This window comes from Oncorhynchus tshawytscha, linkage group LG01 (assembly GCF_018296145.1).
Source record: "Oncorhynchus tshawytscha isolate Ot180627B linkage group LG01, Otsh_v2.0, whole genome shotgun sequence".
Lineage (NCBI taxonomy): Eukaryota > Metazoa > Chordata > Actinopteri > Salmoniformes > Salmonidae > Oncorhynchus > Oncorhynchus tshawytscha.
This window is the reverse complement of record NC_056429.1, coordinates 62,965,488-62,978,477: the sequence shown is the minus strand read 5'-3', so window position 1 is coordinate 62,978,477 and position 12,990 is coordinate 62,965,488. Positions and strand designations below refer to the sequence as shown.

General features: G+C 40.0%; 1 protein-coding gene across 2 annotated transcripts in view; it reads left to right on the top strand.

The window, feature by feature from the left end:
• The window catches only part of LOC112254696 (receptor-type tyrosine-protein phosphatase epsilon), a 55,048-nt gene extending 42,491 nt beyond the window's left edge, over positions 1-12,557 (top strand). For both annotated transcript variants that reach the window (XM_024427482.2, XM_024427490.2), the window contains 16 exons: positions 90-226; positions 399-489; positions 641-717; positions 849-885; positions 1,060-1,157; positions 1,693-1,812; positions 2,332-2,495; positions 5,681-5,816; positions 5,913-6,062; positions 6,190-6,283; positions 6,531-6,607; positions 6,694-6,828; positions 8,560-8,685; positions 8,933-9,084; positions 11,460-11,595; positions 11,800-12,557. In XM_024427482.2, the coding sequence (XP_024283250.2) occupies positions 90-226; positions 399-489; positions 641-717; positions 849-885; positions 1,060-1,157; positions 1,693-1,812; positions 2,332-2,495; positions 5,681-5,816; positions 5,913-6,062; positions 6,190-6,283; positions 6,531-6,607; positions 6,694-6,828; positions 8,560-8,685; positions 8,933-9,084; positions 11,460-11,595; positions 11,800-11,874 (1,805 nt within the window). In that variant the 3' untranslated portion in view covers positions 11,875-12,557. The remainder of the gene's footprint in view (positions 1-89; positions 227-398; positions 490-640; positions 718-848; positions 886-1,059; positions 1,158-1,692; positions 1,813-2,331; positions 2,496-5,680; positions 5,817-5,912; positions 6,063-6,189; positions 6,284-6,530; positions 6,608-6,693; positions 6,829-8,559; positions 8,686-8,932; positions 9,085-11,459; positions 11,596-11,799) is intronic.
• The last annotated feature ends 433 nt before the right edge of the window (positions 12,558-12,990 follow it).

Genomic DNA, 12,990 nt, shown 5'->3' with positions numbered 1-12,990 from the left:
AGAATTGCAGAACTATTATTTCAGTTATATCACAATTATTGTACTGAATGTAAAAACATTGTTTACATGTATTTTATTTTTTTACACAGGAGAGCAGACAGTGGTCCTCCTCCCACGATCCCCATCTCCATCCAAGCGTTACTTCCCCATCCCCCTGGACTCGCTAGAAGACCAGTTCCGGATATGCTCGGCAGACGACTGCAAGCTTTTCAGAGAGGAGTTCAATGTGGGTTCCTTTTCATACAACACATAGTAGTCACAGTAGTGTGATACCTTCATTTGTTAATGCTAATAATGTCATGTAGAGTTTATAGTTGTTACATACTATGCTGCATGTATGAGGGTTACATTAATGGCTTCATAGTTTGACCCCCTGTGTTTGTGTTGTGTCTACGTAGTCACTGCCCTGTGGCTACCAGCACAGCTCATTTGAGGAGGCTAGCAGGGTGATCAACAGGGACAAGAACAGATATCCAAACATCCTACCATGTGAGTGATGGAATTGTTATAGGAATACATTTTGCAACCATTAAACCCACTTAAGAGAGATACAAGTAAAATTATAACATGTAATGAAATAATTCTAAACAGGATACCTATTTTCCTAGTACAATTTTGTCTCTTTTGACATTTTCAACAGATGACCATTCCAGAGTGTTGTTAACTCAAATCGATGGTTATTCTTGTACGGACTACATAAATGCCTCATACATAGATGTGAGTTATATTTACTATGTATTTCATTCCATCCTATTATAAATCATTTCAATGCATCCAGTGTTACTTCCTTTCTCATTACGGTCTAATAACTACTGTAACTTGCCAAAACACATTTTATTTTTCACCAGGGTTATAAAGAGAAGAACAAATTCATTGCAGCTCAAGGTAAATAAGCTATGTGCAACATTATTGTAAAAATACTGTACTAGTGGATTCCTTTTTTTCAATTAACTCTTTTATGTAAGTATATGCCATTTTCCAGCACACTAGGCCTACTGTAAAATCACCAGTATGTCTTCTTACGTCTGTGGTAAGCGTGTCACTCTCTCTTTCCCATAGGCCCAATGCACGACACTGTGGCAGACTTTTGGCGGATGGTTTGGGAACAGAAGACTGCTACTATAGTGATGCTCACTAACCTGAAAGAGAGAAAAGAGGTCTCTCACTTTGACTGATCCCTTATCTGCTTATACAACCAGTAAAGAATGTCTTCAGATTTGCTAATGGGATCTCTTGTGGAATGATTTGACAGTTCAACATCCTTAGATGTTCTAAAGGGCCTTTGCTAGGCCCCTACTTGTCTTCTCACACCTCAAGGTTATGGGTTTGACCCTTTCCTAACATTCCCAATCCATACAATATGTCACCCCAAATGACTTGGCATCACATTCCATTGAACCTCAAGGGGCTGATCAATAAATAACAAAACAAAGGGTTTAGCGGCACTAAACAATTTGTTGATAATGTCATCCCAAGGCTTGATTATAATTAGTCTGAGAGTCTCATTAATGGTCTACAACATCAGAGTGATTAACGTATTGACTGACAGACTATCACTTCTGTCAACTCTATCACCTGGTCAGTAATATTAATCCCCATGAAAGTCTCTGCCATTCACATTGGTGAAACTATTCAAATAGTGTCTATTTTGTAATTTTTGCTTTGCTGAATGTCCATTTCACCTCTCTTCAGGACAAATGTTACCAGTACTGGCCAGACCAGGGCTGTTGGATGTATGGGAATGTGAGGGTGGCAGCAGAGGACTTTACTGTACTGGTGGACTACACCATGCGCAAGTTCTGTGTACAATATGTAAGTGTCATTGTATGTGCCTACATGACAACCCTGCGTATGATCGCTCACGTATAAAACATGATGCTGTGTGAGACTGTGACCAGGTATTTACTATCAGGACTCAGGATAAGACCCAGATGCAGACAGTTCGATTCATAGATGTTTATTACAAAAGAGGGTGCTGGCAAACGACAGGTCAAGGGCAGGCAGAGGTCAGTAATCCAGGGCAGACTCGGTAATGTACAGAATGGCAGGCAGGGTCAGGGCAGGTAGAATGGTCAAAACCGGAAGATCTAGAAAACAGGGACTAGAGAGAACAGGAGTATGGGAAAAACCACGCTGGTAGGCTTGACGAGACAAGACGAACTGGCAACAGACAAACAGAGATCACAGGTATAAATGCACAGGGGATAATGGGGAAAATGAGCGACACCTGGAGGGTGGTGGAGACAAGCACAAGACAGGTGAAATAGATCAGAGTGTGACAATTTGCAGTTTATTATCTAAATGATTGATGTGTTTTCCTGTTGTAAACAGCAGGGGAGTGATGGCCCCAGGGCCCCCTGCCTGGTCACCCAGCTCCACTTCACCAACTGGCCAGACTTTGGGGTGCCCTTCTCCCCCATTGGCATGCTCAAGTTCCTCAAGAAGGTGAAGACGGTCAACCCGTCTTATGCAGGACCCATCGTGGTGCACTGCAGGTACTGAACCAGGGGAGGAGACTGGGGATTGTAACTGGAAATTCATATCTACAGGTTGTACTAAATGAAGGCTATAGTGGTTAATATAAATGGTATGATTTGTATAAGTTAACAATATTATAATGTAAAATCGTTTACTAAAAGTATGCCAATCATCTTCCCTTTATTTAGTACTGGTATGGCTGGAATTTCAATGCCTGTGTCATGTCATATGAAACTACTTTACAGAAGGGCATCATGACCGATCTAAGGGGGCACACAGTACGTGAGGATGGCGGGGGGTCATTTGGAGAATTTTGCATTATTTAAACACCTGAAACAGCATTTTTCTGCAATCTAGAGCCATAATCATTTTGCTTTATTCTATGTATATTTTTGATTAACTCTGGGTAAAAGGAATGTGATACTTATACAGTACATTTAGATTTGCTTGTTTTTTAAGGTCTACCCACATTGCCAGCAGGCATGCCAGCTAAGATAGTTAGACAAGCTAGCTACTCTAACTTGATAGCCTGAAATGACTTCTTGGTAGCTAGTTATGCAGTTGGTGGTTTGGGAACCTATCTGAGCTAGATAAAGCCAACTTCATAAGGTACACCTCCAGGTATACCTCCAATTGACTCAAATGATGTCAATTAGCCTATCAGAAGTTTCTAAAGCCATGACTTCATTTTCTGGAATTTTCCAAGCTGTTAAAAGGCACAATCAACTTAGTGTATGTAAACTTCTCACCCACTGGAATTGTGATAAAGTGAATTATAAGTGAAATAATCTGTCTTTTAAACAATTGTTGGAAAAATTACTTGTGTCATGCGCAAAGTAGATTTCCTAACCGACTTGCCAAAACTATAGTTTGTTAACATGGAAATTGTGGAGTGGTTGAAAAATGCGTTTGAATTATTCCAACCTAAGTATATGTAAACTTCCAACTTCAACTGTGTCTATATATATTTTTTTGGGGGGGCTAAAATTATATATGGCCAAAAATATGTTGACACCACTTTAAATTCGTGGATTCTGCTATTACAGCCACACTTGTTGCTTACAGGTGTATAAAAACTAGCACACCGCCATACAGACATTGGACGTAGAATGGTCCATACTGAAGAGCTCTGACTTTCAACATGGCACCATCATAGGATGCTAGCTTTCAAACAAGTTCGTCAGTTCGTCAAATTTCTGACCTGCTACAGCTGCCCCGGTCAACTGTAAGTGCTGTTATTGTGAAGTGGAAATGTCTAGACGCAACAATGACTCAGCCATGGAGTGTTAGGCCACACAAGCTCACAGAACGGGCCTGCTGAGTGCTGAACCGCGCAGGATGTGCCTGCAGGAAGGGTACCACAGTAAGGAGGAGGATGTCTTCCCTGTAATTCACAGCGTTGAGATTGCCTGCAAATACAACAAGCTCAGTCCGATGATGCCGTGACACACCACCCCAGACCATGACGGACCCTCCACCTCCAAATCGATCCCTCTCCAGAGTACAGGCCTCAGTGTAACGCTCATTCCTTCGACGATAAATGTGAATCCGACCATCACCCCTGGTGAGACAAAACTGCGGTTCGTCAGTGAAGAGCACTTTTTGCCAGTCCTGTCTTGTCCACCGACGGTGGGTTTGTGTCCATAGGCAACGTTGTTGCCGGTGATGTCTGGTGAGGACCTGCCTTACAACAGGCCTACAAGCCCTCAGTCCAGCCTCTCTCATCCTATTGCGGACAGTCTGAGCACTGATGGAGGGATTGTGCATTCCTGGTGTAACTCGGACAGTTGTTGCCATCCTGTACCTGTCCGGCAGGTGTGATTTTCGAATGTACCGATGCTGTGCAGGTGTTGTTACACATGGTCTGCCACTGTGAGGATTATCAACTGTCCGTCCTGTCTCCCAGTACCGCTGTCTTAGGTGTCTCACAGTATTGACATTGCAATTTATTGCCCTGGCCACATCTGCAGTCCTCATGCCTCCTTGCAGCATATCTAAGGCTCGTTCACGCAGATGAGCAGGGACCCTGGGCATCTTTCTTTTGGTGTTTTTCAGAGTAAGTAGAAAGGCCTCTTTAGTGCCCTAAGTTTTCATAACTGCGACCTTTATTGCCTACCGTCTGTAAGATGTTAGTGTCTTAACGACCGTTCCACAGGTGCATGTTCATTAATTGTTTATGGTTTGTTGAACAAGCATGCGAAACAGTGTTTAAACCCTTTACAATGAAGATCTGAAGTTATTTGGACTTTTACGAATTATCTTTGAAAGATTTTCTACTTTGTCGAATAATAGTGAAGACTTAAACTATGAAATACCACACATGGAATAATGTAGTAACCAAAAAAGTGTTAAACATATTAAAATATGTGTTATATCTGAGATTCTTCGAAGTAGCCACCCTTTGCCTCGATGACAGTTTTGCACACTCTTGGCATTCTCTCAACCAGCTTCATGAGGAATGCTTTTCCAACAGCCTTGAAGGAGTTTGCACATATGCTGAGCACTTGTTGGCTGCTTTTCCTTCACTCTGCTGTCCAACGCATCCCAAGCCATCTCAATTGGGTTGAGGTCAGGTGATTGTAGAGGCCAGGTTATCTGATGCAGCACTCCATCGCTCTCCTTTTTGGTCAAATAGCCCTTACTCAGCCTGGGGGTGTGTTTGTTCATTGTCCTGTTGAAAAAATAATGATTCTACAATGTAGAAAATAGTTTAAAAAATCCTTGAATGAGTAGATGTGTCCAACATTTTGAATGGTACTGTATACATAAGTATTTTTTTTAAACAGAACAAATCTGAGGGGGCACCTTCCCCCTATGGGCATGTTGCCTCTGACTACACCACCGAAGTTAGACACTTGCAGGAACAACTGTTGAAGCAGGTGTTGGCACTGGGGCTTTGCTTCCTGGATGGGCTTCATTCGTTTCCATCACCGTATGCTGGTATCCCAGACTGCTCTCTGTGTGACTGGCCCTTCAAACACTGTGGATGTTGTTGGCTTGTAGACATGTGGCTTTTTAGAATATTTCTTATAGACATGTTGCAATTTAGCACATTTTAGGCCATACCACAATCAAGATTCCTGTTGCTAACTGAGCCACGGAAATACAGTGCATTATCTTTCAATTGAGTCATCTAACTTACCTCGGAGTTCTATGACAATGTAAGGTTCACTATTCTGTCCTGTCTCTTGTCTTTCCTCAGTGCTGGTGTAGGAAGGACGGGAACATTTATCGTCATAGACGCCATGATTGACATGATGCATGTAGAGCAGAGGCTGGATGTCTTTGGGTTTGTGACCAGAATACGGGAGCAGCGCTCTCAACTCGTCCAGACTGATGTAAGTGTTTCCTGACATTTCAATGTCTTCCTGCAGTACAAACATGCAAAGATGACTCTTTCACATCCATCTCTCACCACCCTGTCTGCATTTCAGATGCAGTACTCATTCATCTATCAGGCTCTGTTGGAGTATTATCTATATGGTGACACAGAGCTGGATGTGTCCTCTCTGGAAGGCCATCTGCAGAAGCTCCACAATACCAGAGCACCCCTCGAAAGGCTGGGCCTAGAAGAAGAGTTCAGGGTAAGGGCCAGTCAAACACTTACTGTATATCTGCTTTCCTAAATTGTCTCACATTTATAGCCACATTCAAATGAGTGTAGCCATCTCTCTTAAGTAGTCCTAATTTCACTCCATGTCCTCTCCTCAGAAACTGACCAATGTACGCATAATGAAGGAGAACATGAGGACCGGAAACCTTCCTGCCAACATGAAGAAGAACCGTGTGCTTCAGATCATTCCATGTAAGGAATACTCTGACACTCTTAACTGTTCCATATTACATTACAACGCTACCACCATCAAACTCTTAGTGCTGTATTGATGCTTGATATGAATTCATTTTAGGCCTAAAAATTTTGCCAAGTTAACCCTTTGAAGTTGTCTTAGTTTTTGGAATTAATATACTGTAGTTAAATGACACAAACGACACAAGTAGTTGAACTATTGTTGGAAATAAATGAAGTTGTTAAGGTTTTTGCTTTACCACAGATGACTTCAACCGGGTTATATTGTCAATGAAAAGGGGCCAAGAGTTCACGGACTACATCAATGCATCATTTATTGATGTAAGTATTTAGAAGCTCATTTAACATTCTCCAGAGCCGTTTATGTGTTTACGTATATGATGCCCTGAACAGTGTTTTTTTTCCAGGGCTACAGACAGAAGGACTACTTCATCGCTACCCAAGGTCCTCTGTCCCACACGGTGGAGGACTTCTGGAGGATGGTGTGGGAGTACAGGTGTCACTCTATTGTCATGCTCACTGAACTCAAGGAGAGGGAACAGGTACGGATCCCACTGTGGCAAGAGCAAACTACAGTCTAATCAGTAAATAACAGCGGTTATTTTAGCAATAGTCGACAAAATGGTTAAAAGGTTTAAAATACAATTCTGATGAATGCTGCAGTTGGACAATGGATGACGATCCTCTGAACTTCTTGCGTTTTTAAAATCTTATATTAATGGAATTATAGCACATAACACATTGTACTGGCACAGACATAATGAATGGAGTTCACTCATTGTAAATTGTCACCTTTTTTTCCTAATGTACATTTTCTTAGTATATCGGGTATTTTTTAAATGAATTATATGTGCCTTATTTGTATATACTGGGTGTATTTGCATACATTATATAACAGGGCTGCAACCACCAAAGACTTCCTCTGTTTAGGCCTACCACAGTGCTAACCTGCACTGTCTATGCTGCCTCATTAATTATGAATTACTGTTGTTGTCACATTCCCTTGCATAATTTAATAAGTGTGTAGAGAAGGATACCCCCGCGATTTAAAAACAAAATGCTTGGCTGTAGATTACACCTATCTATGCATACTTTACATCAGGGGTCTCCAACATGTCGATGTGATTTAAGAATTGACATGGACTCAGAACATCCAATTTTGTTGTTTCTCTATGAACAATTGTAATTTTAAGAGTGAAAAATAAAATGGAGACATAATTTGGGAAAATATATTTTAAAATTATTTTATAGGGCCCCCCCTTACAGTTGTTTATAAAATATAGTGCACTACTTTCTTTTGTGCGTTAAGGACCTGGGGAAGAGTTGCAGGGGAGAGGAGAAGAGAATAATGTGTCTATTTAAAAGCTAGAATTATATATATTTTTTGTAGCATATATATCTTTTTTGAAGTAGCTCTCATGCTAGAAAAGGTTGGAGACCCCTGCTTTACATTGTTTGAGAGATCAGTATCACTATAATCCGAGTGTTCATATTCGGTAATTGCTTTAATTTCAGCACATCTCATTTGTAAAAATGTCAATTTTATTAAATGTTTACTTTTTCATTGTATTCCAACACCATTGTATTCCACTGAGCCCATTTCAGCCATTACTATAATGTGTTTAACAGGTCATTTCAAATGTTTCCGAGGTCTTAAAGTTAATGGGGGGGAAAAATGGCACAAGCAAGAGTGGGAAAGAGCCAACAGTGTAAAATGAAAGCAATCAATCCAACGAGATATAAGTGACATGTCGATTTTGCACCCCTCATATACAGGAAAAAGAGATCCTCAGGTGGGCTGGGCATGCACGTTGCTAGTTAGCTGCCTCTACTAGTGATACACAACATATTTATTTATCTTTGAATTTTTGGGAGGTTAAAATGTTCTATAGTCTTCTACAGAAATGTCCATGTAGAATTGCCTTACATCAGGGTGTCAAATACATTTTGCCCCGTGGGACCACTTTAGTGGTCTGTAAGTCCGCTCAAACATTCCTTGTCGTCAAAATTAGCAAAGACATTTCTATCCATCGTTTTTCTGTATTTTCAATGTGGCCTGAATCTGTAGCTTTAATTTCGGGAATTTTTATTAAGCTGAACAGAGAGACTATAAATGTTGATCCATTTTCATTATATTTTATTTTCAACCATTATAATTTCTACACAGTTTCGATTTATTATTAGTCATTTCAATATAGATGTAGGTTGTTTTTCCCACCTGTGGGCTTTATGTTTGACACCCCTGCCTGACATTTATCTGTCACTTTCTCCAGGACAAATGTTTCCAGTACTGGCCAGCAGAGGGCACTGCGACATTTGAAGACTACACTTTGGAGCTGAAGGGGGATGCCCTATGTGACACTTTCACTCTGAAGGACATGGTCCTCACATATGGACCAGTAAGTTTCCTTTACATAAACAAGCACGCGAGCTATCCGATATGGATGTATTTTAAATATATTCTTTATTCTTTATTTTTGTCCTTGAGGATCACTGGGTTTGGTCCTCTAATCAATGGCATTCTGTTATCTAAATGTGTGTCTTATCTTGAAGTTAATTAGTTCAAGTTCATGTTAGGTTTACCTTTATTGTTACCAGGTATACGAATGTATGTAATGATGAATCACATATGTTTCCCATCGACAGGAAAAACAGTCAAGGCACGTCCGACACTTTCATTTCCACGGCTGGCCTGAGATCGGAATACCGGCAGAGGGAAAGGGAATGATCGACATCATTGCTTCAGTGCAGAGACAGCAACAACAGTCTGGAAACCACCCTATCATAGTACATTGCAGGTAAGGTACATGTACTGTACACACACACCAAATCTGGTAGCCTCATTACTACTGCCCTTTTAATTCTGTAGAGCGCAAGACGTTGAGGGGTGTGGGGGGCTGGGGGGTGCAAAGCTGACATATGTTTGTTTTTTTCAGATGGTTATTCTATGGATCATTTAGTTATTGGATTTAGAATTTTAGGACCCAATTTAGGTGTAAAAAAAAATATCCCAAAATTATTTGAGAAAATATTGATTTTGGCCTTTACTACTAAAACCCATAGAAACGCATTGAATAACGCATTCATAAATAGCAAAAAGGACAGTCAAAAAATAAATAATGAAAAAACAAGGTTTTAAAGTATCTGTCCTACAGTATATCTAGGAGATATAAAAAAAACTCATGAAATATATGTATTTCTTTTTTTTTACACATATTTAACCCCTTTTTGGGGTAGACACAAAATTACCATCATATTTCATTTGTTTTTTAAAACTGGTACAGGTTACCTTCAGGGGTCGTAGAGCATAGAGTGGTCATACTAGTTTGTAGGTCAAACCATTTGGATGTTACAGACGTTTTTGTGCTAGCTCTACTACTTTTCACCAAAGATGTGGAAGTGCACTGGCAGATGCGGTGGATTGAGACACATCCAATGCAAAAAAATTTTTTATATATCTCTAGCTTAAACTGACAGATTTTGATGGGGATATATATATTTGGTATGTACTGCGTCAATCGAATCTAGGGGGTAAAAAAAAACACATTTGGATCATACCAAACGCAAAATTATGTTTTAAAGAATATAGATCACTTTTTTTCCATTTTGGTCATGTCAGTTTCAATAAATGGTACATTTAGCCTTTGTAGACTGTTCTACAGGCCAACTCTTTATTACTACTTGTGTGAAAGACTGCTGTGAAAGCTCTGATCAGAACATACGTAGCTCCAGGTAAAGTACTTATCATGCAGCACGCCCCACTGGGATTGATCCAATCCACTGATTCACAGTCAATTAAAACCTCTCAAAGTGAAATCTCCTACGACTCGCGCTTTGATTAATCTGATAGAATGAGCTAACGACAGGAAATGGTGTCATCACTCTCTCGTATTCCTTCATCAGGGCCTGTCTAAAGAGGGGCTTTTTAAAGCTTTTTCTCATCCGTTGGGAATGGGTGCTTGCCCATTACAATCGCCCTCTCTCCTCTCTCGCTCTCACCAGCATTGTAAGCACTGACTCAATCCAAAGAGAGTGAGAGATAGCAGATTTATTAGTGCTACCGTTTGGATTAGTGTCTCTTTAAGGGAGGCTGATTATTAGTACTATTATTCAAAGGTCACCTTTTCTCCAACTAATTGTTTTCAATACAAATGGGAAAGGACGCCACTGTAAGCTGTTACGTTTGCAGTATAGCCCTATGGCTAGGGAAATGGGAGACTAGGAAGGTGTAGATCTCAGAGCTCTACTGTTAGAGATATCTCTTATCAACCTCTAACAAGATACACTATATATACAAAAGTATGTGGACACCTCTTTCAATTTGTGGATTTGGCTATTGCAACCACACCCGTTACTGACAGGTATATAAAATCAAGCATCCCGCCATGTAAGCTCCATAGACACACATTGGCTGCAGAATGGCTTTACTGGAGAGCTCAGTGACTTTCAACGTGGCACCGTCATAGGATGCCACCTTTCCAACTGTAAAGTTTGGTGGAGGAGGAATAATGGTCTGGGGCTGTTTTTCATGGTTCGGACTTGGCCCCTTAGGCCTTGGCAACAGTTTGGGGAAGGCCCTTTCCTGTTTCAGCATGCCATTGTCCCCATGCACGAAGTGAGGTCCATGCAGAAATGGTTTGTCGCTCGCTGTGGAAGAACTTGAATGATCCTGCAATGAGCCCTGACCTCAACCCCATGGAACACCTTTGAGTTGTATTGGAACTCCGACTGCGAGCCAGGCTTAATCGCCCAACATCAGTGCCCGACCTCACTAATGCTCTTGTGGCTGAACGGGAAGCAAGTCCCCGCAGCAATGTTCCAACATCTAGTGGAAAGCCTTCCCAGAAGAGTTGAGACTGTTATAGCAGCAATGGGGTGACCAATTCCATATTAATGCCCATGATTTTGGAATGAGATCTTCGGCGAAGAGGTGTCCACATACTTTTAGTCGTGTAGTGTAACTTACCTGAATGTTGTGAAATCAGTGCATTGCTTTGGCGCTCAATGCAGCCCAAACAGCACGACAGTGAACTGGTAGAACCCTGAGGGTGTATGTAATGTAGTATACTCCTTTGATTCACATTCAGTTATAAGCACATCATTTCAATACCCTCTAATGGTAGTTAATTGATGCTGTAGATAATGACGATTCTGTCCTGGGTTTATTTCTCAGTGCTGGTGCGGGTCGGACTGGGACATTCATCGCCCTGAGTAATATTCTGGAGCGGGTGAAAGCCGAGGGCCTACTGGACGTGTTTCAGACAGTCAAGAGTTTACGCATGAAGAGACCACACATGGTTCAGACTGTGGTAGGTATTACATATCGTAGCATCAACACATTGTTTGCAATGTTTGGATACAATTTCTATCATAGAGATTTAATGCATGATAGTAGTCTAAATTCATTAAAAGATACAGTATAAAGGTGACATATTCAAATGATCTTCAATAGAATGACAATGATGTATTTCAGTGATTTATGTTTGTGTTGTGTGTTTTGTTTGTTGTTTCAGGAACAATATGACTTCTGCTACAGAGTGGTTCAAGATTTTGTTGACATTTTCTCAGACTATGCCAATTTCAAATGACAATATCTGCTACATATACCCATGTATTTTTCCAACAGGCATATACCATTTTGTTAGATCGCTCTTTTTACGCTTTGCACTTAAACACAGTACTTAAACTTATTGTTCCATATTGTAATATATTTGTTTGTATCTCTGTCTGTTTTTTTGTTAGCTCGTTCAAAACAGCCCAAAATAAAATGTAATATTATGTCTATTTAGTCATGGACTTTTCAACTAGCTTTGTGTCCTCAGTATTTGGATGTCAAACGTTTTGAATTGAAAACCTAAGACCAGTTGATCAAAAATGGGAATGAATGGTTAATTATGTTAACATTGTGTATATACGCTGAGTGTATAAAACATTAAGGACAGCTTCCTGATATTGAGGTGCACCTGATCAGTCTATGTCATGGAAAGTGCAGGTGTCCTTAATGTTTTGTACACTCAGTGTATATTGATTAACTTATGCATATAATCTTTATCTATTTATATAATGTAGAATTTAATGTACATTTTGAGTATGTTAAAACATTACCACGAGATTGCCTTTTGTTGCCTGAGGTCTGTACCATAGCTATGGCACATACTGTGGAAGTCCACAGATTGGACAAAAAAAACTGCTGTTGTGAAGATACACAACCTGCCATAAGAGTTTGTCATTGTATTACTGACCTTACAAGTGACTTAAGTGCCATTTAATATTTGCTGTGTATGATGTTTTTTTTAAATCAACAGTATTGTTTTTTCTTTATTTGTGCTATTTTCTACATTGTAGAATAATAGTGAAGACATCAAAACTATGAAATAACATATATGGAATCATGTCGTGACCAAATAAAGTGTTAATCAAATCAAAATATATTTGAGATTCTACAACCACCCTTTGCCTTGATGACAGCTTTGCACACTCTTGGAAATCTCAAATATAACATATATTTTGATTTGTTTATTTAACACGTTTTTGGTTACTACATGATTCTATATGTGTTATTTAATAGTGTTGATGTCTTCACTATTATTCTACAATGTAGAAAATAGTACAAATAAAGAAACACCCTGGAATGAGTAGGTGTCTCCAAACTTTTGACTGGTACTGTACATACAGTTGTAATAACTTTTTAAAGGTAGAATATA